Raw genomic sequence first — 23,790 nt, 5'->3', positions numbered from 1 at the left:
CATTGCTGAAAAACAAAAACAAAAAACAAAACCAAAATCCATAAATCTGATACCGACTCTGCAGATTCGTACCAAGATTTGACTTGTCGGTTGCTCAAAGATTTTACTGTAATTATGTGCAATAAATGCTCTCAGTAGTTGTACCAATCCAAGGTGTAAGTGGATACTTCCCGGTTGCCCAGCTGCCTTTGACATGGGAAGTGTCTTTCCACATGCTTCGGCTGGAAATTCTCTCTTCACATGAGACTTCCATTTCTCCCGGCCAGGAGCCCAAGTGCCACTTCTCTGTCCATCCCCGGCCATGCTGCAGGGTTCTGCTCCTTGATGCTCACACCTTCCAGGAATCAGTCTACCAAGAAAGTACATTGCTAAGTTTTTGGCCAGGAATGGGTTCTGCAGATGGTGGGAAAGAGGAGAAAAACAATTAGATACTTCAAGCTGTCTCTTCTGAATTTCAGTGGTGGTAAGCCATTTGTAGATGACATTCTAATGCAAGAGGCAGAATTAAAATGACATGCAATGCACTTTAAAGTGAAAAATGAAAATATTCTGTTGCATGCTGTAGTTGTAGCTTTATCAGGCCTTTCTAATTTGAAAGCATACTCTGCTATAGAGGAAATGTTTTCCCATATTTTCTGAGAATCCTGGCTGATGGGAGGCATTTCAGGTCATGTTGTCTGCTAAAAAGGTTATTTTCCACATGGAATTCACACAACATGGCCGCCACGGCCATTTCATTGTGATGGTGGGACCTGGGGGTCCTGGTGGACAGCAGGATGACCATGATCCAGCACTGTGCCCTTGGGGCCAGGAAGGCCAATGGCATCCTGGGGTGTATTAGAAGGGGAGTGGTTAGTAGGTCGAGAGACGTTCTCCTTCTCCCCTACTCTGCCCTGGTGTGACGGCATCTGGAATATTGTGTCCAGTTCTGGGCCCCTCAGTTCAAGAAGGACAGGGAACTGCTGGAGAGAGTCCAGTGCAGAGCAACGAAGATGATTAAGGGAGTGGAGCATCTCCCTTATGAGGAAAGGCTGAGGGAGCTGAGTATCTTTAGCTTGGAGGAGACTGAGGGGTGATATCATTAATGTTTATAAATATGTAAAGGGTGAGTGTCACAAGGGTGGAGCCAGGCTCTTCTCGGTGACAACCAATGGTAGGACAAGGGGTAATGGGTACAAACTGGAACACAAGAGGTTCCACTTAAATTTGTGAAGAAACTTCTTCTCAGTGAGGGTGCCAGAGCCCTGGAACAGGCTGCCCAGGGGGGTTGTGGAGTCTCCTTCTCTGGAGACATTCAAAACCCGCCTGGACACATTCCTGTGTAACCTCATTTGGGTGTTCCTGCTCCGGCAGGGGGATTGGACTAGATGATCTTTTGAGGTCCCTTCCAGTCCCTGACATTCTGTGATTCTGTGATGGTGTAAATGACTGTGATAATGGTGCAGAGGAAGAGAACTGTGGTGGGAACTATAACATGTGTAGGTACACAGAAACCAAATGTGGTTGTGGGATGTGCTCCTCCAGCTAATACACACTGAATCACTAATAGCTGCCAAATGATCAACAAGCCTGACAAGTCTGGGGTTTTCAATGTAATTAGGTATTTTCTTTTTCTTCCATGAATGAGGGAATTACATCATGCTGGTCAGCAAAGAAAACTGACAAGGTGTCTAAAGACATGCCCCAGGCAGACTCCAGTGGTGAGTGTTCTGTACAATCCCTATTGTATCATCCTCTGCTGTGGACAGTGGGAAACCACTGTGTATCTGTTGGGGGAATCCTCCTAAGTGCGTGCACAAACTCCTGCACATGAGTAAGGGTACTTATGCTCAGTAAGGCTTCCTACCAGTAGGAGTGAAGAATTGTCATTCCATGATGATTTCAAGTGCTGTAAGAATCTTAGGTATATACATGTGTTGATATACGTGCATAAACACATACACGCTTAGTGGTAATCTCACTACCATTCCTCTGTCTTATTGATCTCCACACCCACTCTCAATCAAAAAAAAGCAATCAGGAAGTCAGAACAATGACACAAATCTCCTTTTTTGGCCAATAAATGGTCTGCATTTTGGAGCATGGGTCCCTCTACATCACGTTTGACTACTTCTGTGATTCTGAAGCATGTTGGGTCAGAAGGTAACATGTCAACTCCATTGCCATCTCCTCTGTATCCTCCCTCCCCGCCTGCCTCCTATTGAAGTCCTTACATCTCTCTTACCTCCTTTTCTTCTTTCTAGGTATTTCAAATCATCCTCCTCTGTCTCTTTCCTTTTTCATTCCCATCATCCAGCAGCTACCATCTTTGGATGTGGTCATCTGTGTTTATGACTTTCCACATTCTGCTTTTCCTGTTTACTCTTCACCTACCTACCGGTGCCATTAGTAGCTCCAAACTGCACTCTGGTCAGAAATACAGATTGCCCAGACTGATTTTCTCCATATGTAACAGGGATTCCTACCTCCTGACAATCTATTTTTTAAAAGTCTACGTTTTATAAATTTTAACTGATTTTCTCTCAAAACTCATAACTTGTGTAATTGCCTACACATTTACCTGGTCCACCAATGATCTGTTCTCATTGTTTTCCATGGTTTTGTCTGAAATTTGAGATCACCAATCATATTAATTTACTGAAATGGGTGTAAACTTTCTGGTTTTTACTGAGTCACTTTCAGTCTTGTCCTAGTACATTTCCGTTATCTTGTGTAGATTTTCACTGTAAATAATGTGTACCTCTTTATGCTGGATCATGTACTGCAGTACATGTTTCTCCACTACATTAATTGCTCTTCTTTCATATTTAGCTCTTTTTATCAACACCTCTTCTAATCATATTTTGCATCAACACTAGATTTCTCTGTCTCTCTCTCCACCATGCTTATAGTCTGATACACTTCTGATGTTCAATTTCCATGATATTTCTTAATTTGGGCTTATAATTGCTACTCATATTCAGGAGAAAATAAAAATAATCCATTTGAAGATTTACTTTTGCTTCCATCCCATATCAGAAAGCACATGTACCCCACAGTGAAATTGACATTAAAGTTCTGTTTTCATTAAAAGCTTTTAGACAATTTTAAGTACAGCTGACAAATGTTAACACTGTTTATAGGAAATAATAGTGGATGGGCACGTATCTTTGATGTGGTTCATGGAAAGCCTAATTATCTGGATTTATTAGAAGAATATCATCTTAATCCTAATGCCCTTATTAGTATCCTTAAACTTTTCTACGCTTCCAAGGCTTTCACTGCATACATATATTTACTGTAATTATGGAGATATCTGGAATTGTAGATGCACTTAGGGAACTCCTTTACTTTCACGGAGTTTTTCACATGCATCCCAGAGCAGAACAGCATAATACAGTGTGGAAAGTACTTGTTAGTGCCAGGTTGAAGCTTTATAAAGTTGCAGGAAAATGGCAATTACATTTCTGGAAACTTTTAGAAAGTCAGTATTTGTTTTCATCCCTCTCAAAAGCAAAAGAAAAAAGAAAGGCTTCCCTGTGGAACATTGAAAAAAATATCAAAAATCTTGACATATTTTATGTCGCTCCCTTCTAAAATATTTCTTCCTGGCTACTGATGAAGAGTCACAAGCCTGAAAGCCCCAGTTCAGTCATAGTATTACAGGTCTGGGACAGCTCTTCAGATGGAGTGACAAGTTGGGGTACCCCAAAAGCCCTTCCCTTAAATCCCATAAAGCAATGACAGTGTCTTGGCAAACAAGAGGCAAGTTTAGCTATTATGTTCCCTCTGGTCTGCACTAAAATCTAAGCATCCAGTTTTTCACTGTAGTGTAGTGACTTAAAGCCTGCATTCTCCAGTTGAAACTGTTCCATCAGCAGTTTCTCAAATGTTCTCATTTGTGTGTATATGTTTATAGGTACATCAAGTACATGTCGTGTTTCAGTTACCATTATTGCAGCTTAGGGACAGTAGGATATTAAACTTGGTTTATGTTTTACTTATGTTTGCTTTCATTACATGTAAAGCACTGCAGTCCCGAATAGTGCAGCATCAGTATTTTATAGCCTTACTGATACATGAACATTACTAAAGGTAATTTGGGAGTGTTACATCTAGATGTCCAATCCCTTTCCAAAGAGAGGCCTCAGAATGACACTCCATCTGATCAGATGAACTTGAGGGGTCACTCAATAATTCCTTTTCCCAGGTCTCCACCAATACCCAGAAGGTTGCAGCTGCATGGAAGCAGAACTAGGATGTGCTGCTGTTAATTTAAAGTCTGTTCTTCTTGTTCCAAGTAATGTAATCATCTTGTAAGTAGAATTCCCTTTCCTCTCCAGCATAAAGCTGTTTTTACAAAGAGATGTCTAAACACACTTTGCATAGTTCTATACTACCAAGTATGGGCCCTCTGCATTCAGAGACAGCAGAAAAGGTTGATCCACTATAGATAGTCAATAGGTGATTTGCTAGAATGTAGTGAATGCTGTGAGCATTTTGCTGCAAGGCCCCCTTCAGTGTGGAATTATCTGACAAATACACATGTCAACACTGCAAACCAGTCATCTAATACAGGTTGCATGAACTGCACACAGAACATGTTTATTTCTCTAAAGAGAGCTTGGGGTGTTAGCTGAGACATACATTTTGCACTGTAATGTTTACAGTTAGGTGAGCTGAATGCTATTTGGGTTCATCACTCCTATTGCTTAAAGCCTGTCAGCCCCAAGCCACTCAGGAAAGATCACTGGTTGTGCACCAGCATTGCAGCAATGAGCACCCACCAGATATTGCTGAAGTTACCAAAGCAGGGATTTCAGGATTATTGATTGGCTCTTAATGATGACTGACACCTCCTTATTTCATTTTGCCAGCTCCAGTTCAAGAGGTTGTCAAAATTTATATATCACTTGTTCATATGATAAATTCTTAAAGATCTATCTGGATCACAAAAAGAAAATGTTTAAAATAGGCCAGTCCTGAAACTCGGCAATGAAGTTTGCTGCCTTTCACCTATTTTGTTTAAGCAGTCAAATGCATTTACTTTCCAAACAGGTCAAAGGGAGGTCTGTCTTCTCCCAGTAAATTCCAGGAGGGCGCTCAAGCTTCAGCTCAGGATTTAAATCACAAGAAGCTGAGGTTACGTGGGATTCAGAAGCAAAGTAATACAGCCAACATACTGCATTTGGAATGGAATGGAATGGAATGGAATGGAATGGGCCCAGAATCCTTTCCAGGCTGTGTCAGCTGCACCCAGATCTAAGGTCTGATTTTTAACAGTTGCAACACTGACCAGTTAAGACCTAATTTAAACATTAGTTACCAATTACTTTTAGGTCACTCACATACTACCAGATACACTTTCTTCCAGATGAAGTTTTCAGCAAGTATAAAAAGTGTAGAAAATGTAAGTATATTGACAATTTATTAAATTATTACGAGTTCTGAAGTATATAGAATGCATAAAATCAATATACAGTCACCTATGTGATCACTTTTTTGACAGTATTGCATGGTATTTACTTTTGACATTCATGTATTGCTCATTTTGGTCTTCCAGTGTAATCAGATGTGTACAGATGCAGGCAGTTTTGTATGTCATTCACAGAAGTCCTGTCTTGCTCTGTGCCACAGAAAAATAAGTAAGAAGAAAAGAAGTGTGTCTAATAAGAATACTGTCGTTTGGTGATGAGACTGCACCTACTGTTTTAAAAGGTTAAATAAAGCATCTTTTTATTTTTCTCTCTTTTTTCTTTCTTTTTTTGATGCTAAGCTACCATGGAAACCAATTGCACAATCATGCAAGTAGCTGTACACATGGCAAGTTCTCCTGTTTAGTCAATCCTCTCACAGACCACTGGTACAATTCTTCTTTTTTTTTCAAGCTAGATGGTGTCTTCCATGTTCTTTGTATAGTATCTTGATATAGTAGGATGGACTTTTTATTAGAATTTGAATTGGAGCGCTTTCAATACAGCTTCCTCCAAGTTCCTGTAGGAACCAGTCTCCACTGAGTTATGAAAAAGGAATATATTCATATATATTACCTTGTCAGGTAGAATGACTTGCATCCTTTTAAAAGATGGACATTAATAACAACAACAACAACAACAAATCAATCAGCCCCATGCCTGGCGTCTCCCTCAGGTAAACTTTTACAGGATTAAGGCATACATACAAAGCTAGCAAGTATGAAGTCTATATCAGTGAATAGAGACAGCTCCAAGGGTAAGAAGTCATATACCATGCTTAAGATAAATCCCCATGAGCCCCCTAAGTACACAATATTTGAGCTTAGCTCTTGCTTCTGACTGGATGAAGTATACCTTTTATTTGATAGTTCCTAATGACAGCTCAAACTGCCTTCCATCCAAAAGAGACTGGCAAGAACAACAGTCATCTGGAAGGACTGTATCATTTGAAGAGTGGGCAGAGTGCTACAACCAATTTTATATAAACAAAATATACATGCCACTGAACCTCAGCTGAGTTACACTAGCAGGTGCAATGCACATTGGCATCGTGTGCCAAGAAGGATGACTAGTGATGGTTCACATTTAATGACATTCAAAATAATATACCTGTATCCCCGAACAGTATCAGCTTTTCTCCCCAGCCTCCTGTGCTTTTTATTCTGTGTCTTCTTCTTTATACCTTATGATCTTCTCTTCCAAAAGCATAATCAAGAAATGGGACGTGACATGCCCTGGAGAGAGGCACATAGAGAATAGCCTCAAAGATGCCATTAGAAAGTTCTGTTCTCGTGGAAAATAGTGAATCTGACTTCAGTGGTGCTAAACCAGGCATTAACTTAGTAGTGTGCTTAAAGTGACAGAAGGAAATAAATACAGGATTATAAAACATTTTCTTTACTAAGAAGTTAATGAATCATGATTATCTTGTCTTTCTTACTTTACCTGTACTATTTCTACAAAACAATTGCATTCAGAAAATAGCAAGGAAAGCATTATTTGGGCTATGCAAACTTCAGAAGATGTGAGTACATCATTGTCATATTTTGACTTTTTAAACAACTTATTGCTTCTTGAGTATCACAGACTAACCAGCCTTCTGCAGTCCAGAAAATGGCATCTATACTTCAGCCCTTCCAAGTCTCATCCAACCACTATTCTGCATATTCCAGTAACTCGAGAAAGATGTGAGCACCTCCAGAATTTTAATTCCTGCTGTGACTCTAATTGCATACTGGGGCAAAGACAAATCGTTGACCTTCTTTTTGTACCATTATCAGCCATTATAAACTTAATTTACTGTGTGTACCTGGTGCTGCCTCATTAATTGATGTTCATAAATCATATTGACCAAATTTTTCAAATGTCAGTATTTGCAGCATGATTAGGTGGGCACCTCGGTATCCCTGTCACTTCCAACAGCCAAGACAAGCTCAGTGCCTTTGATAATCAGGCTAATCTTCCTGGTTCCTTATCAGGTTTGAATAACAAGATACAGATATCGATATTGAGATAGATTACTGTATATAAATGCAAAGCATTTTTACTATGTCTACCTTGGTGTAAAAGGTATACATATAAGACCCAGGCAAAAGTTGTCCATCGCACCATAGCAAAACAGATCCACGCTAGTGCTGGGCAAAACCATTCATAAAAGCACATTTTCAATGCTTTACCCAGCATCATTCCATCTATAAAATATTTTAAAAGTTTAAGTCAAATGTTACTGCCCCTGCAGGAATAGCCTTTTATGAGACAGAAACATTAAAATACTTTCATTCAGCATTTTAAAATCAAATATTGCTTGTCAAAGTTATTTATCTTTCTGGTTGTTCTCATCAACTGTCTGAAAGATTTCTGCTTCCTCCATTGAGAAGTAGTCTATCAGTTTTTAGACCATTTTATTTTAGTTCCTGTGTTATGTTTTTGTCAACAGATACCTCAGTCACAAACGTATCACTGCTTTGAAACCTGGGCTACTCAGAGATCTACACAAATTCAAATTGCTGCGCGTACCCATTTTCTCCCTGTCGGTATAAGTACGATTCATGGCTGGCAGCGAGTGCGTTTATGGCATTGATCTAAAAAGAAAGGAACATGGCAGTAAAGCCATGTCTGCAAATGACATTCTGCAGAAAATATTTAGAATTACTACTGCAGCTTGCAACTCCTTATCACAAAGGTCATGTTTTAATTTCTGGAGATAATAACTAGGTCTAGTTATTTGGGATTTGCTCTCTCATTATTTCTCATTTCAGCCATTTTTTTCATTGTTTCTTTAGCAGGATCAGTGATGTAGTAAATGATTATCTCTTTCCAAAATTCTACATTAAAACTCAACAGTGAAAATTTCACAGCAGCTGTTTACTGGGCTAAAGTCTTAGGGTTTTTTTCGGTTAGTATTGCTCTTGTACATTTTCATGTTGGTACTGTTCAATGTTCAAGCAGCTTTCCTGTCTATCTTTTTGGTTTTCCTCCAAGTTCTTTTCTTGCCTTAAGACTTTCAATATCTTCTTCATGAAGGAATCATGCTTGTTAACTCCCCATGTTTACTATATCTGGATCCAAATTTGGACTTGGATTTCTCACAGGTGTCTTCCATGCTGTGAATATCTTTACTATGTTCCTGTTAAAAGTAAAGCACATTCCCGAAGTTTTAAAACTGTTTAGAATTGTATCTCTTTTCTTAGAATGCCTACTGGGACTTCACGATCTAAACTGGAAATTCTGGGATAGAACCAGCAGATATTTAATCTCTCCTTTTAGAAAACTGAAACAGTATTTAGTTACTTGGACAATTTCCCATGCAGATATCACTGTGATCACTGAAACAGAGAATTCCATATACGACAGAGCTTACAATAAGCAGGAAGGAGATGTTAAGTCCTGTGAGCATTTTCCGTCACTCTCAGCAAGTAAACGAGAACCAGAAAAGTATAATCTTGGTTTCCTAGAAAAGCTAGCTGCTAGTTTCAATGGCACTCATAGAAACAAATCATTTGGTTTTGCTAGGAGAAAAGTAAGTTTTTGCTGCTAGTCCTTTGGCTCAGGGCAAAGAAGATGAAGAATTTTGTGTCTTTAGTGATTCATTGACTCAGCTGTTTCAGCCAAGCTCAGGCAGGCAGCTGCTGGAATCAGAACTGGCACTGCTGTCCTTTGGGCCAGGCTCCACACAGCGAGCACTGAAGCAATGGATGAGGCAGGAGATTAAATACTTTCCACCCTTACCAGCTCTCATGGGAAGGAGTTTGAGGAAGGTCATAGCATTTGTGGAAAACCTACAGTAGCTGTACTGAGAATGAAAATTATTTTATAAACACATTTGTTTCTGATTTGTTCAGTTTTGCTTATTTCTCAGTCCTCAATGAATCCACTGCCTATAAATAAAATACCTTAATAAGCTAGTATAAGAAATAACTGTTTGTGCTATGTTTTGCTCTTGGTAACTTACAAAATCTTTTTTCTTATGCAGTTTGTGTAAACCCAAAACTTATTTTAATTTTCAGAGCAATGTAACAATCTAATCTTGGATTCTTCTCTAAAAAGTTTACATTTGCAAATCTTTCTTACATATTGTGTTATGAAGTATGATAAAACATCTTGTTTTCCAAGCATATTTTCATTTACAAAGATCAATGATAAACAATTCACATAAGACTCTTCCCAAGAAGATCTGTACTCAGATGCCCCTTATTAACTGGATGTAAGTAAATTATGCAAAACTTTCATTTGATAAATGAATGTATCTTTTTCTGTGGAGATAAAAATTCATCATTTGTTTATTCTGCTAGACCAAGCCACTTTTAAAAGTGTGACATTCTAATAACAAGTATAACCTTGCCAGAGTTGAACCTCACAGTGTTTCAAATGACTGTCTGAAAAATACCACAGCCCTCTGCCAACATCAATCTTCAGAGCTGCTTCTTGTTCTCATGACTCTCAGGAGTTTAGCAAATCTGTTTTTCACTTCAGTTTCCCACTTAAAACAAAATTGGCTATTGAGAATTTGTGTTTATCCTGAGTATAACTTAGGATATATAGATATGCATTACAATTAAATGTAAAATCTTCACCCAGTGGTCTCCATTTATTCTGGGGATACAAAGATTCCACAGATTACACATAAGAAATGTCAATGCATTAGCTTATTATTGCTGAAATGGCTGGTGAGCTGGGCCATAAATAGAGACGAAATCACAGCAAAGAAAAGCATATAATTTTCTTTGCTTGACATTTATATTCATATTCAAACTAGGTGATAAATCTGGGCTAATCTTGTAAGAAATAAATGAAGGAAGGTTAAAAAAAAAAAAAAAAGGAAAAAAAAGAAAAAAAAAAAGACTAGCCTAGAGCTTAAACTCCCTCCTGCAAAACTATTACACAAGCCATGAATAGAAGCACTTTGCTTATTTTTATTCAGGGATTTTGAAGGCAATCATATTAAGGACTTAACCAGTACCACCTTCCTGGAATGTGATGCGCTCACTGTATTGTAAGGAAAAGAAGTATGAAAATAAAGCAACAAAAGCCTTTTGAATATGTGTGAGTCACAATCCTCAACACAGGATTTGTCTCAATGTATAAAGCCTCATCAGGACAGTTGTGCTTTTGTCAAGGACATGTTCTTCACAATTAATTGAATTATTATATGCACAGTCATATGGCACGTTTTGGCAATTGTCACAATCACTTGTTTCAACAAACAGAATAAGAAATAGGCATACTGTATTATTTATGCCTTGTGATCAGATCATGAACACCAGGGTGCTTTTTGAATTACACTAAATCCTGTGACTTGAAATCTGATCACAAAGTAGAAACAACATAGTATGCCTGTATCTCAATCTGCAGACATTTTTTCCTTGTTGAATCCATTTCTCCTTCAGACTGGATTTTCCTCTTGCAGGGAGCCTGAGCAAAAGATTTTGTTGCTACTGAAATTAAATATATTGGCATACGGTAATAACGCACATTTCTAACTTTTTTAGATTCAGCTATATCTGAAGGAAGATCATGTTCATGAAGAAAAAATGCTACAGGTTTAGAAATATAAACTGTTCCATGCTGTTCTACATCTGGTGTCTTACCAGTGGGGAAAAGGAATTACCTACAGTGGGACTGTACCCATTGCAGTGAGACCAAAAGCAAAAAAAAAAAAGCTAAATTTAAACATGTAAAGTGTTTCTGTATAGCAAATCCTGGAGTCTTTAATCAAATAAAATACCATATTGCTCTTTGACTTTGTAAATTGCTTGGTTTTAATTAAAACTAATGAACGTTTTACTTAACTAGCTACTTAGTCTTGTGCAAGTGTCTTTTGCACTGACTACAACACACCTTGGTGTGACTTAGAAAAATTAACCATGGTCCTCTGTAATTTCTAACACAACTAGAAAAATAAAAAGCCAAGTAGTCATACCAAAACATGACATTAGCTCTCCATTTTATGTTGGATCATTAAGTACTTAAATGCATATTTTACTCTACAGTTTTCTTCATGGAAATCAAATTCGCTTGGTGCCTGTGAATACCTTTTCCACATTAAAAGTTTGGGGGGAATTGTGAGCTTTCTAAAATCTACTTTGAAATTATAGAACGTGAGCGATTAGACGCCTGTAATCCGCGAGCGTATTGCACCTGTCCGGCCCAAGGGGAGGCAGGAGGCCAGGCAGAATCAAAGGCACAAGGACAGAGAACTACCCAGCAAGAGGCAGCTGCAGGGAATGCTTAGGGCAGCATCATGGGGAGGGGGAAACTTATTCTGAGGCTTTCTGGGTTTCACAACAGACATAGCTATGTGGGCCAAAACACAAGGTCTCCCTCTGCTCCAGTGACCACCATGCTCCCTCCCTACTGGGACTACGAGTGCTCAGCTTCACCTGGGTCCTCTGGGGGGGCCTGTATTGCCTGTACAGCCTATAAAAAGACAGCTGGGGCAGCGTCTGTGTGCTTGGAGGTGAACCAGCCTCTCCCAGTAGCTGTCAGGGGAACCGAGGCACCTACTTGAAGGTGTGAGATTGGCACTTCCCCCAGGGAGACGCACGTATGCTTTAGGTTCATCTGCATATGAAGTAGTCACATTGCATCTGGGTTTTGGTTGCCTCATTATCTGGCATGACATGTTTAGGCACAAATATAAAACAGCTGCAGAAGGTGTAGAAGTGAAAAAAAGAAAGGGAAGCTTGAAGAAGGGGAGCTGTCAGTGACTGGAGTGACACGAGAGATTCAAACAGGCTGCTACTGGCTGTAGCAACTGGAGAGTAGCAAGTGATGTTCTCTGTTAAAGACACTGATTTGCTGAAATGGTGAAAACTCATTCACTAATACTGATCTTCCATGTTGAATTCACTGTGGGACTCCAAAAATGTTTTTTTATTTGTTTTTCCATGTTCTACCTATATTGAATGGGAAAACTTCATACCCATGTAATTAGGCTTTGATTCATCTCACCTCTCAGCAATGATTAAATTCATAAATTACAGAGAGACCCTCAGGCAACCAGGTTCCCAAATTAGATACCTCTGCTGAATTAGTTATGATGAATCAGAGCTAAAATGATCCATGTTTAGCAACCACCAAATATCAGTGCCTGTACTGACTGGCTTCAAAGTGACTTATGGATAAAGTAAGAGCAAGGAAGTATTGGATGAGCTGAAGTAATGATAGAAGATAATTTTGCTGCTCTTAAAATTTTAAGTAAGACAGCATGCCTCCTCACCTATAAAAAGGAGAAAATCTGAGCCTTAGAGTTCTTAAAGTTTGTGTTGAAAGGGATGGGCGGAATACTAAGGATGAATCTGATTGCTTTTATTCTCTCTTTCTCCAAGGGATCTGTCCAGCAAGATGATTACAACATTATTACCACATTATATTTTTATAGACCTGAAGTATTTACTGGAAACAAGCTGCTGGGAGTTATAAATGAGAATTCCCAACTGAATTTAAACATGTAATAATTTAGCTTATCTTTTTCCTGAAATAAAATAAGGAACAGTTTATCCTTCTTTTAGCAATCTGTCTTTCAACCCATTTTCTCACCTCTCTGAGGATTGCTCTGCAAGTCTTCAGCAGCTTCATTCACTGTAAGTAAAAGCTGAAACAGTTCACTAACATAGTAAACTAAATAATATCCTTTATTTCCAGGAGAAATATCCATCAATTACAAAAGGCAGGTGAAGTACTGATTGTCATTCTATCAGATGCTGAATGTACTTCAAATTTCTATTCCTACAGGAGTGCTCAACATCCTAAGGAAGCAAGCAAAAATACAGGAACAACAGCCATACAGTTTGCTGAGTTCTACTGCTATTCAAAAATGGTAAGCCTAGGAGCAATCAAAACATGTAAATTAAGAACAAATTACGCAACAAGCACAGTTAGGGCACCTGAGCAGATAAGGACACAAAGAAATGGTAACAAATATTTTAAAACTTCTATTAACTCTCCTTTGAGGTGGTTCATAAAATATTTACTTCACAGGGATGATGATTCAGCTACATTTTTTAAAATCAAATACCTTACGCAAAGCTCAAAGTCAGAAGTTTTCTTATTTCTTCTTTAATTTGCAAAGATTCATCCTCATCTAAAAGTGCACCTTCTAATTTCAATGTATTCAGAGTTGAAAAGCAAGACTATAATTTATTTTTTAAAATTCTCATTCTGTGCCATATGGCTTTTTCTTAAAAAGCTGTCCAAAAGAAGAACCAAACGTTATTTTAAAATTCATGCTATTTTTCGTTACGCAAAAGGAAAACATCCTGAATTAATCTGAATGATTAATTTGAACAGCTTTCCTGCAACTCATTGTTTGATATTTTTCTCCTGTGCCACACAATGAAAAACATTGTGAGGAGGTCAACACACAGGGTAATATTCAGTTCCTTTTTGTAGACCCCTCCTAAGTGGCCAAGGGTAATCAGATAATCATTGTGTCTTAAGTCATTCCAGTAACAGCAAAGTTTGGGCAATGGGTCCAGTTGCCCACAGGTCAGACATTCAGTGCTATTTGACATCTATACAGCATTCCCACTCCAGAAAGTCTTTGGTCTCTCATGTGTCGTGTGTCATGCCTGCCTTCCCACATGGATGTCTCAGATAGTACAGGACATGCCAAGTAATACTAGATGGGGTATTAGTCTGGAGCAAAACAAAAGCTAGTCTAGGTTGAGATGAGCCTTTCTCCAGATCCCAGTGACTGTTTACCCTGCCTTATAAAATTGCTCACAGCTGTTGGAGGTGCCCTTGGGTATCTATCCCATCTGGTCATCACCTGCTACTCCAGAAGGCCACAGGTCTCTTGTGTCTTTTCAGCCAGCTCTACGTGGGCATCAAACAGGCATCTCCAGGGCACACCACGTGGTTTTTGCCGATAACTGAGTCAATCATGCTGCAGCTGAGCCAAAATAACTTCCTTTTAGATTCTTTTTAAAGTGCATTTCAGCTCTTTGTTTCATTATTATGCACAGAATTAAATGCAGCAAATATCAATATTCTAGTCCATAAGCCACCACAGGGACAAGATGGTAATCATAAATTGGGAAATTGTTTTGAAATATGGATGGAGATGTGCTCTGCTGCTATATAAACCTTGACCAGCGAGGAAAAGTGTCATTGTTTCAATCTGAGAACACATTAACCATGATAGATATGGTACTGCCAATGTAATAGTACCACCTGCCTGCCTGTCAAAGTGATTGTCTGATCTACGTTTCCAGCTCAGAACATGCAGTACAGGAACAAAGAATGTAAGACAGACATAATGTCACCCCCGAACATCTAACTGGGCTAGAATTAGCCAGAACAAAGTGATCTCAGCAATCATTTGTCTTTCCAGAAGCCTTCCTGACAAGATGACAGGCATTTTATTTCATGGGATAGACAGCATATAATCCCCAAAAAAGTTTTTAAAGGTTAAAATCTTGTGGAAAAAAATGCCACTTGGCTTGGGCCTAGACAAGAGCCAAACCAAATCTTAGCCTAATCCTCAAATAAAATTTGAAATTCTTGTCAAAAATAATATCCCTTGCATCTTCCTAGAGGTGAAACAAAGAATACATCAGGTTCTATAACTGCAGTGACAAGAAGGATAATCTCACAAGGTCTCTTCTTGTGAGCTGGGAACAGCTGAGGCAGGAACATCTACTGGGTTCTTTGGAAATACAGGAATCCCAGATTAGGTGTCAAAGGCATGTCTGCCCTAGGACCAAAGCCCTGGAGATTACAACTTCGGATTTAATCTCTTCCTATAATTGACGTGAGCACTTTCATGGTCTTATTGATACAGCCATAGGAATAACACTGTTTGTGTTTGTCATAAGACCTGGCTGGATGCTACACACATATTGTCATATCTGTCAAAAGTTCCCTGCAGTTCTGTTTCTGGTACTCTTCACAAACACAGAAGATGTTACTCCTCTATCGAGGCTTTCCAATTCAGGCTTTTCTTTCACATTTTACCAGATTGAGATGTTCTTTATAAACTGTACTTGGATGCATTTTCTTATAGATCTGTTATATTTCTCCTTTCATCACAGTATTCCAAAGGGATACGACAAGCCAGGTGCCTTTTTTTCTAAGCAGACCACCTGACTTTGTAATTTTGTTCTTTTTCTTTTTGGTTCAATTGCGATGTTTCCCTTTTCTAAAACATGATCAAAATATATCATCTGTACTCTGCGTTGTCATTGCTGTGAACCAGTTTCAGGTTATGCCAGCTGCATTGCACCATTGCATGGTTTTCATATTACTAGAGCATCATTGACAACATTTTAGGTCCTGTCACTCTTCTAATATTTCACACACCATTCCCTAAAATATCACCTGTGCAGATAATGTGTCAAATACCTTGCAATGCTATTGCCAAACAGGAGAAGTGAAAATTATACACTGCAGGCCAAGTATTTCAACAACTACACTGAGTGTCTACTGCGATGGACTCACTCAATATCACAGGTTTCTATTAGCATTTATGCCTCTGTTGGGTGGCTACAATTGGCTTTGATTACGCCAGGAGTTTCTCATCCTGTTTAGATCACAGGTAACTGAATAAGCTATTTCCCTGGCTTCTTTTCTTTTTTCATTATAGCAAAATGTGCAAAATAATGAAGTTCTGTCACTGTTTCAGGCCTTACTGGGTTTCCTAATCCTCCAGCACATGCACTCCTGACACTGAATTTGTAGACTGAAGGTTTATCAGGATGCTGCAGAATGAAGCTCTGCTTTTAGACACTTTGAGAAATGCTTACTGAATATATTCAGTACACAAAGTGTTCTTTCACGGCTCTGTCACCATTAGGATTTTTATCAAGTTGAACGCTTTTAAGGCTGTCTGCGCCAGTACTGTTTTTGTTTGCATGTGTGTAATTTTATACAAAACTTTTCCTTTTACTGATATTTAATATCACATTTCCCTGCTGTATGGAGTGTATGTTGTGCCCAGCCAGCAAGTCCCATTGAATTACATCATGACACAGACATGGAAAGGGCTAAATTTCTCCACTATTTTGTTTTCAGCATTCATTATTTTTGTTGTTGGCATTTCCTCGGGATCTGTTCAGCTCGTTATATACACCCATTGTTGTCCTGTTCTTGTTTGCATCACAGCAGAACGGAAGTCAAAACCTTATACAGCTTTCCTTCTTGCAGGCACTCCGGGTTGCCTGGTGCCTCTGCACCCTGTGCTTTACTCTTGGCACATGACATGAGCAAAGTGGGTTGCCCTGTGGCACACCATGCAAACATCTTTCAATGCTCTGCATCTCCCTTGCCTCACGTAAGGCAGACTACATCTGCTGCAAACGCACCACATCTGCCCTTGGCTACACCCGTCTCCTTTGGTTCTGTGCTCCTCAGTCAATTTTGGGGTGGGGGGGGAGGAAGGTACCTGCATGCTAATCATCCCTTAGGCTCATCACAGGCATGTCACAACTGGCCCTTTGGTCCCTAGGCTCCATTTATGCAAGTAAATATAACAGCCTGGCCTAACTAGCACACACAAGACAAAACAATGAGGCAGCATGGGTAGCTGCTTATGCCCACGTCTCAGCCCTCTTCATTTTACCAATGCTGATACAACCTGAATGTTTTATGTGGTCTGGTTATTCAAACAAATATTTTCTAATGCTAAGTTTTCTGTTTTATTTTAGCCTATTTTTCTAAAGATTTATTCTCTGTGAGACTCCCTCTACAATCAGCAAACAAAAGCAATCTTGCAGAAGAGTCATTTGACCTAGCCATATCTGAGGAGATGCCTCTCTCCACTGATTCTAAAGGCAACTCAGCTTCAGTGAGGAGGTCTAATGTCAGATGAAGTGAAACACAACCCAGATGCCTGCATCTACAAATTTAATAGAAAAATAAATAATCTCGGTGCTTTGGGTGGCTAACAGAGAAATGCCCAGGTCCTCACCTGCCAACAATTTGTTGGCAACTCTTCAGCAATTTGTATTTCGAGTTGTACAGGCCACTGCTGAATTGTTCACTGCTGCGGCTTCTGCTGCTGGGCAGCTATTACAGTACCTATGGTTTGTGCAAACTCCAGAAACAGGACAAAAAACTCCGCGTCTGCAGCCTGGGATGCTATCGGTATGTTTGTCTGCCCTTCCAAAGGAAGGTCTGTCGGTATTGTCTATGGCAGCTGCTTCCAGTAATTCAAACCCAAAAGATCTTCAGTGTCCTTGCTTTTCCTCAGCTAGTCCACCAATGCCTCCCTATACTTTGGATTTCTCATCAAAAGCTGCAGGTCAGTCTTACCTTGGAGGGGAATTCTCCTTTCCCCACGGTAAAGTTGAGAGAATTATATATTTTGCTTTCTTGCCTTATTTATTCCTCTCTTCTTCTGATTCTCATAGCAGAAGCTGTCCTTTAATAGTATGTTCTGGGCTTATTAGTGCTTTCATTTCTGCGACTCTTTTATTATTCGGAAGGCCCCCTGGCCAGGGTTTATAAAAATAAGATTTTAAACCACACTACTGTGAGCAGCTGAGCTCAGCACCCAGGGAAAAAGATAAACACCTGTGCAAGTCACTTCTTGTGCTCCCCTTGATGGATATTGCATTGGCATAACTACAAAAGGACATCAGGCTAACTACACGTCCCCACAACACAATCTTCCAGTGAAAAGCTTGATGTGACCAACAGTCGTAGGATCATTCCTATTGAATACAGTCAGAATTTTTCCATAACATAGTTTCTTTAAGACCAATGATTTCAGAAAAGGCTTGATTGGGTAAGTCAAAATTTGGTAACCTTATTTACAGATCATAGCAGTTACATATTTTACAGAGATCTGGAAATGATTGAGACACCAAATATAAACAAATATAAACACAATAATGTTCCAACATATGAAGAGCCTTTTCTACATGTATGTATGCAAAATAAAATAAAGGATAGTTAAAGGGGAGAGGTGTCCATATAAAAGTGTCCCAAACCATCCCAGGGTGTTGCTTTTCCATATTATTTCAGTTAGTAGCACAATTTCTGCAAAAATAGATTAAATCATAGAATCATAGAATCATTTTGGTTGGAAGAGACACTCAAGATGTTTCACTATTTTAAACAGAGAAAGGAAACGTTCCTCATTTAGTTCCCTCATTTCTAGATCATATCACATAACTTCTGTTTTCTGCCCTTCACTCTTCTTTTACTGGCTGAAGGGGAATAAATAAAACTGTTTACCTGGGAGTTACTGCAGCCCCGAAATTGAGGGCTGAGTTAAGAAATGGAAAAGTGATTATGTTTTGGACACAAGTAAAAGTCATATATGTTCATAGACAACATGGAATGTGCGCTGCTATATAGCTGTTTCATTTTGCTGCCATAAAACATGCCTTTTCCCTTTGCAGTTTGTCACAGCTACCTGCCAGTAACACTAGATGCCTCTGAACCACAATCCCTGAGCTAAGGCGACGGGCTGTAGGAGTGTCACACTTCCACACTTAATGCAAGCCACAATATATACTCAAATGTCTTTTGCCTCTCTACTTATTTAAAATGTCACACTTGATGAAATATCCTTGGGCTTATTCTTCTTTTCTGATCTCTGTCTTTCAGCCTAGAATCACTCCCAAATAGCTATGTTTTCTTCTTCCTTGCCATGAATGTAAGCATCTTCTTCAACTGTGCGGTGATCATTCTGACTTTCTAAAGAGCTCATATTATTCTGTCCTCCACTCTTTACTGCTTCTTGAAAAATAAAGCTTAATTCAGCTACTGTCCACTTATCTCACAGCAGATAGTGGGTATAATCAACAGGACCAAATCAACAGGCAAAATATGGGATATCATTGTTCATATTTGGGATATTGTTCATATGGGATATCATTGTTCACTTCTATAATTACATCACATTAGAATTTTACTTGTAGATCTAGCCTTCATGGTTTGATTTTTTTATATACCAGAGCATATTTTTAAATCTTGCAGAAGTCAATGGGATGTAAGGATGCATTTCAAAAGAACCCTGCTCTATCAGGCTTTACTGTATCAGAGCCCCCATGTCCTGTGCCATGAGCCTTCTTTATGAGAGCACTGCTACTGAAGCAGAGAACTATTTATTTGAATAATTGTCAAGGAATTGAAACATTTAAGATGTGATAATGTTCATTACTAAATCTAAGTCATTCCAGACATTCCGCAGTCTGTTAAGGAAGGCAAAATCTTTCTGCCAAGGACAGTAAAAGATCTGCTTCTGAAGCACTTTAGCATGAAGAACACCCACCTGCACTGACAACAAACTAAGAGTAGCAAAACAAAGTCCTCGAAAGGTTTGTATAATAAAAAAAAAAATAGATGAGCTCTGACCATTCCTTTCAAGTCATACACAAACAAAGGGCAATGCCCCAATTGCATATTACAGCGACCTAAAGGAAATCACAGGTGGTTGTGGCCACCAGCACTGGTACTGTTCCTGGAGACCAAAAGGATATAAGCTGCTACCAATCTACTAAGTAAATCCTCCTTTGATTTAACACCTCTCCCAGCATGCCCCTTATAAGCATTAGGGATTATTTTATTAAAATTTCTTATCTTCCAGCTCCTTGCATCTAGCTGCATAACTAGTACATAACAGTGATATTGGCTTGTATTTAATGAGCAGTATTACACGTTCCGTTTCTTTACTTTCAGCTACTTCAACAAGTTTCACTTGTCACTTCTATGCACTCCACCTGCTAATATACACACCATTAGCAGACGGAATTTCATCATTTGAAGATCTCTCAGTCAACAGTGTTCTGAGAGTATTTCAGTGGGTCATAGCTTGTGTTACATTTGGAGATCTTCTTGTCATCAGAATGAGATTATTTATCAAATAGAGAAGAAGACACACACTACATCTACCAACATTTTGTTAGTATGTTTTAAAGGTATTCATTATACAATGATTTTATTAGTACATTAATAAAATTAATATATTAATATATAATACTATAATATACTACATTGTGACATTATGCTAGATATAATACATAACATTATGGATGTTACAAAAATTTCAGTTTGCATTCTAGACACAAATGTAAGCGACTATCTTAGTAACAAAATATTTTAAAACGTTATTCGTTACCTATTTTTGTACTATTTTCTGATGCTCCAAGAAAGTGAATGTTAAGAAATATCTAGGTTCCTTCCATTTCTTGACTTTAAGTAGTCAAAGTGCATACAAAGAACCCATGAAGCTTAAACATTTTATTTTATTAATTACTACTATTAATTCTGCATTAAATATTACAGATAAGCTATCTAGTGTGAATTTATTCTATGATGTGTCAAATCATCATCATCTGAATTGGTCAGGCAGTTGGAACAGACTTTTGTTGTAGGTCCCTTCCAAATGAACTATTATATTCTCTATTCTATTCTATTCTATCCTAGCTCCTCTTTTGGCACATGATCTAATAAACACTTCTGTTATTTTTGAATTTTATATTTCAAAATGTGGATACTTCCAAATGATCTCACCATATCCTGTCCAGCAGTTGTTCCCATATTAAGAATCCCTGAGTCAATAGAAATGTGGAACAAACTTCAGAGTTGCTGTGGCCAAATCCTACTTCCTTGCAAGCTTATGGTGCAATAGTGTGACACTGGTTTCTGGTGATTAACCCTTTAAAAACATATGAGACCCATTATTACTTCCCTTCTCTCTGTTCACGTTAGCCAAGCTTACAGACTCTGCTTTGACTGTAGGTTAACTTCACACAGGAAAGATTTTATCTTGTGTGACTTCAGACGCCTACAGAGCAGATGTCTGTGAACTAGTCATTTGTGTTCTCTTTATAGCCAATGAATTGTGCAATTTACCTTATCTAAAAAATGACATCCAAAGGAAGCCTAATGAATCATGTCCCAAAAGCATTTGTTGACTTCATTGACTGCACAGACAGACAAGTCATGACTGGATCAGATCTTAAGCTTTGTAAATGGATTAAGTCAGGTAAAATGAATTTACCTTGTTAATAATATATATTCTGGATGAGTAAAATTAGAAGAGGTGAACTCCAGGCAAGATACCAGAGATCTTCTGTGCAGTTACATATACTGCCATAGACCTGCCAGGTCTCACACACTCTGCCTGAGATTCCTTCAGCTTGCTCCTGGTGGAACCCCATCTCTGCAGCACCTGTACCCCGAGCAGTGCCCAGACACGGCTGCAGCCTCTCCAGGGCTGGCTGCCCCTGTGCCATTGCAGTGAGCCAATATTCTGCAAAAGCCACCGTGCTGGCCACAGCCAGGGAGCGTGGCCCCGCATCACTGCACGCTCATGGGAGCCCTGATCGGCAACGCTTCTACTCTCAAATCCTGACACCCACTTCTGCTCTTCCGTTTGTGACCAGGGGGCTCAGAGCCCCACAGCACATGAATTCTGATGCCGCAAACACAGGGTTAAATTATTTTTGAATGCCAGTAAGGGTTTGGCTAGACTTTTAAGTGTACTGTATGTAAAGCATCCATTGCTACTTTTCAGTAAAGTCTATTTCTTAAATAGGTGCTGTTTGTCAAATGGGCATGTATTTGTTCTTCATTGGAGTTTTTCATGTTAAATATTGTGTACAGTCTAAAAAACATGCCATGTTGTGGATGGGAAGTTTACCATGCCATATCATGGGGTTCATCACCATGCTATCTACAGATGTGTCAGTCCTGTTGCTGACTTATCTGACCTTGGAAAAATATCCAGTGACTGTATCTCTCTTCAGTAATATCCGTCCTGGAAAGCAGCAGATAGTAGTGATTCTTACTTCGCATGTGGTCACAGCCTCATTCAGGCATCCATCTGCTCCACTGTGGGTTCCCCCCTGGACTGCAGGTGAATCTCTGCTTCACCATGGGCCCCCATGGGCTGCAAGGGGACAGCCAGACATACCATGGTCTGCACCGCGGGCTGGAGGGGAGTCTCTGCTCTGGCTCCTGGAGAACCTCTTCCCCCTCCTTCTTCACCTCCTCCTCCTCTTCTTCACTGACCTGCGTGTCTCCAGAGCTGTTTCTCCCATATTCTCACTCTTCTGACTGTTGCTGATGCTGTGCAGTTGTGGGGTTTTTTTTCCTTCTTAAATATGTTACCCCAGAGGCACTACCACTGCCACTGAGGGGCTCAGCCCTGCCCAGCGGTGGGCCTGTCTTGGACTCAGATAATTCTGGCTCTACTGGACATGGGGGAAGCTTCTAGCAGGTTCTCACAGAAGCCACCCCTGTAGCTCCTCTGCTACCAAAACCGTGCCATGCAAACCCAATACACAGGTGCTGGAATCTTAACATAAACGGCTCCCTCAATGGCTCTCAGCTACTTACAGGAGTGCTCCAGTCCATGGAGTTGCCATCTGATGAACCGCTCAAAGCCTTGCTCTGCAACACAGCACTGGGCAACTAAAACCCAAGTTGCACAGCTTGCTCTGCACATGTTCTTCCATCAGTAATTTGGGGTGGATATTTATACAGAATTGATGAAGCCGGTCTGAAACGAACATACGCCTCAGATTGGTTTGTCACTTTTCTGGGGAATATGTTGTTCTTTCTGTACAATGCGAGAGTCCTGCAGTTGGTTTCTGCTTCAGATTTACTGCAGCATTTCTAGTCAGGAGACCAGGTCTCTGTGGCATCAGGAGCCCACCCATACTGTGCATAAACTATGTTTCTATAGTAACTTCCTACAACTTATTCATATCTTGCTGTGTAACAGATGGGAACACGTGATATGTGAGCAGGCTGTGTGACACTAGACAATATTGAGGAGCTGTTTCTAACATAAAATTGGTATCTATGCACTACAGTTACATTAATGTAAAAATCATAACAAAATAATGGAAGAGAACGAAACAGAGAAGTGGTCAGTTGAAAGGGAAGAAAGACCATCCCAGTGCCATTTGTTTCAAGCCTTGTTTCTCTGCAGGTGTCAGCCTGCTAGCCTCCATCATCACCGTATTTTCATAGGTCAGCATGTTTTGTTCCATTCAAAAGCTGCCTTCAGGCATCAGAGGTAAGGAGTCACATATGCAAGGATGTCACTGTTCCAAATTGACTTTTTTTAATAGTATTCACTGATGTCATCTGCTGGATTCCTTTCTTTGTCATTGAAATCCATTCCTTATTCCAGGTGGAAATTGCAAGTAACGCTGTGTGAGTGTGATTTCTTTTCCTGAAGATTCAATTTAACCAAACCAATTCTGCCAGAGGAATTCTAGTTAACCATCAGTGAAGAATAAGTATTGCCAAAAATATTTGATTTTTTTCCACATTCAGAAATTGAGCTTTAAAGCACATACACACAATCTTCAGTCCATGTATGTAGATGAGAAACAGAACAGGCTGTCCAGTGAAGAGGTTCTCCTCTGATACA

General features: G+C 39.4%; 1 protein-coding gene across 1 annotated transcript in view; it reads left to right on the top strand.

The window, feature by feature from the left end:
* Positions 1 to 2,081: 2,081 nt before the first annotated feature.
* The window catches only part of RXFP2 (relaxin family peptide receptor 2), a gene marked incomplete at its 5' end in the record, with an annotated part of 22,939 nt that continues 1,230 nt past the window's right edge, over positions 2,082 to 23,790 (top strand). Inside the window, 17 exon segments of the mRNA XM_080364269.1 lie at positions 2,082 to 2,142; positions 3,123 to 3,224; positions 4,190 to 4,284; positions 6,863 to 6,978; positions 7,891 to 7,983; positions 9,586 to 9,657; positions 10,375 to 10,446; positions 12,965 to 13,036; positions 13,188 to 13,272; positions 17,562 to 17,694; positions 20,082 to 20,264; positions 20,267 to 20,320; positions 21,943 to 22,263; positions 23,344 to 23,381; positions 23,385 to 23,404; positions 23,406 to 23,469; positions 23,473 to 23,568. Coding sequence (XP_080220395.1) covers positions 2,082 to 2,142; positions 3,123 to 3,224; positions 4,190 to 4,284; positions 6,863 to 6,978; positions 7,891 to 7,983; positions 9,586 to 9,657; positions 10,375 to 10,446; positions 12,965 to 13,036; positions 13,188 to 13,272; positions 17,562 to 17,694; positions 20,082 to 20,264; positions 20,267 to 20,320; positions 21,943 to 22,263; positions 23,344 to 23,381; positions 23,385 to 23,404; positions 23,406 to 23,469; positions 23,473 to 23,568 — 1,677 coding nt within the window.

Source organism: Nesoenas mayeri, assembly GCF_963082525.1.
Source record: "Nesoenas mayeri genome assembly, chromosome: 1".
Taxonomy (NCBI): domain Eukaryota; kingdom Metazoa; phylum Chordata; class Aves; order Columbiformes; family Columbidae; genus Nesoenas; species Nesoenas mayeri.
Note: the sequence above shows the minus strand (reverse complement) of the source record. Positions and strands in the feature narration are given on the sequence as shown.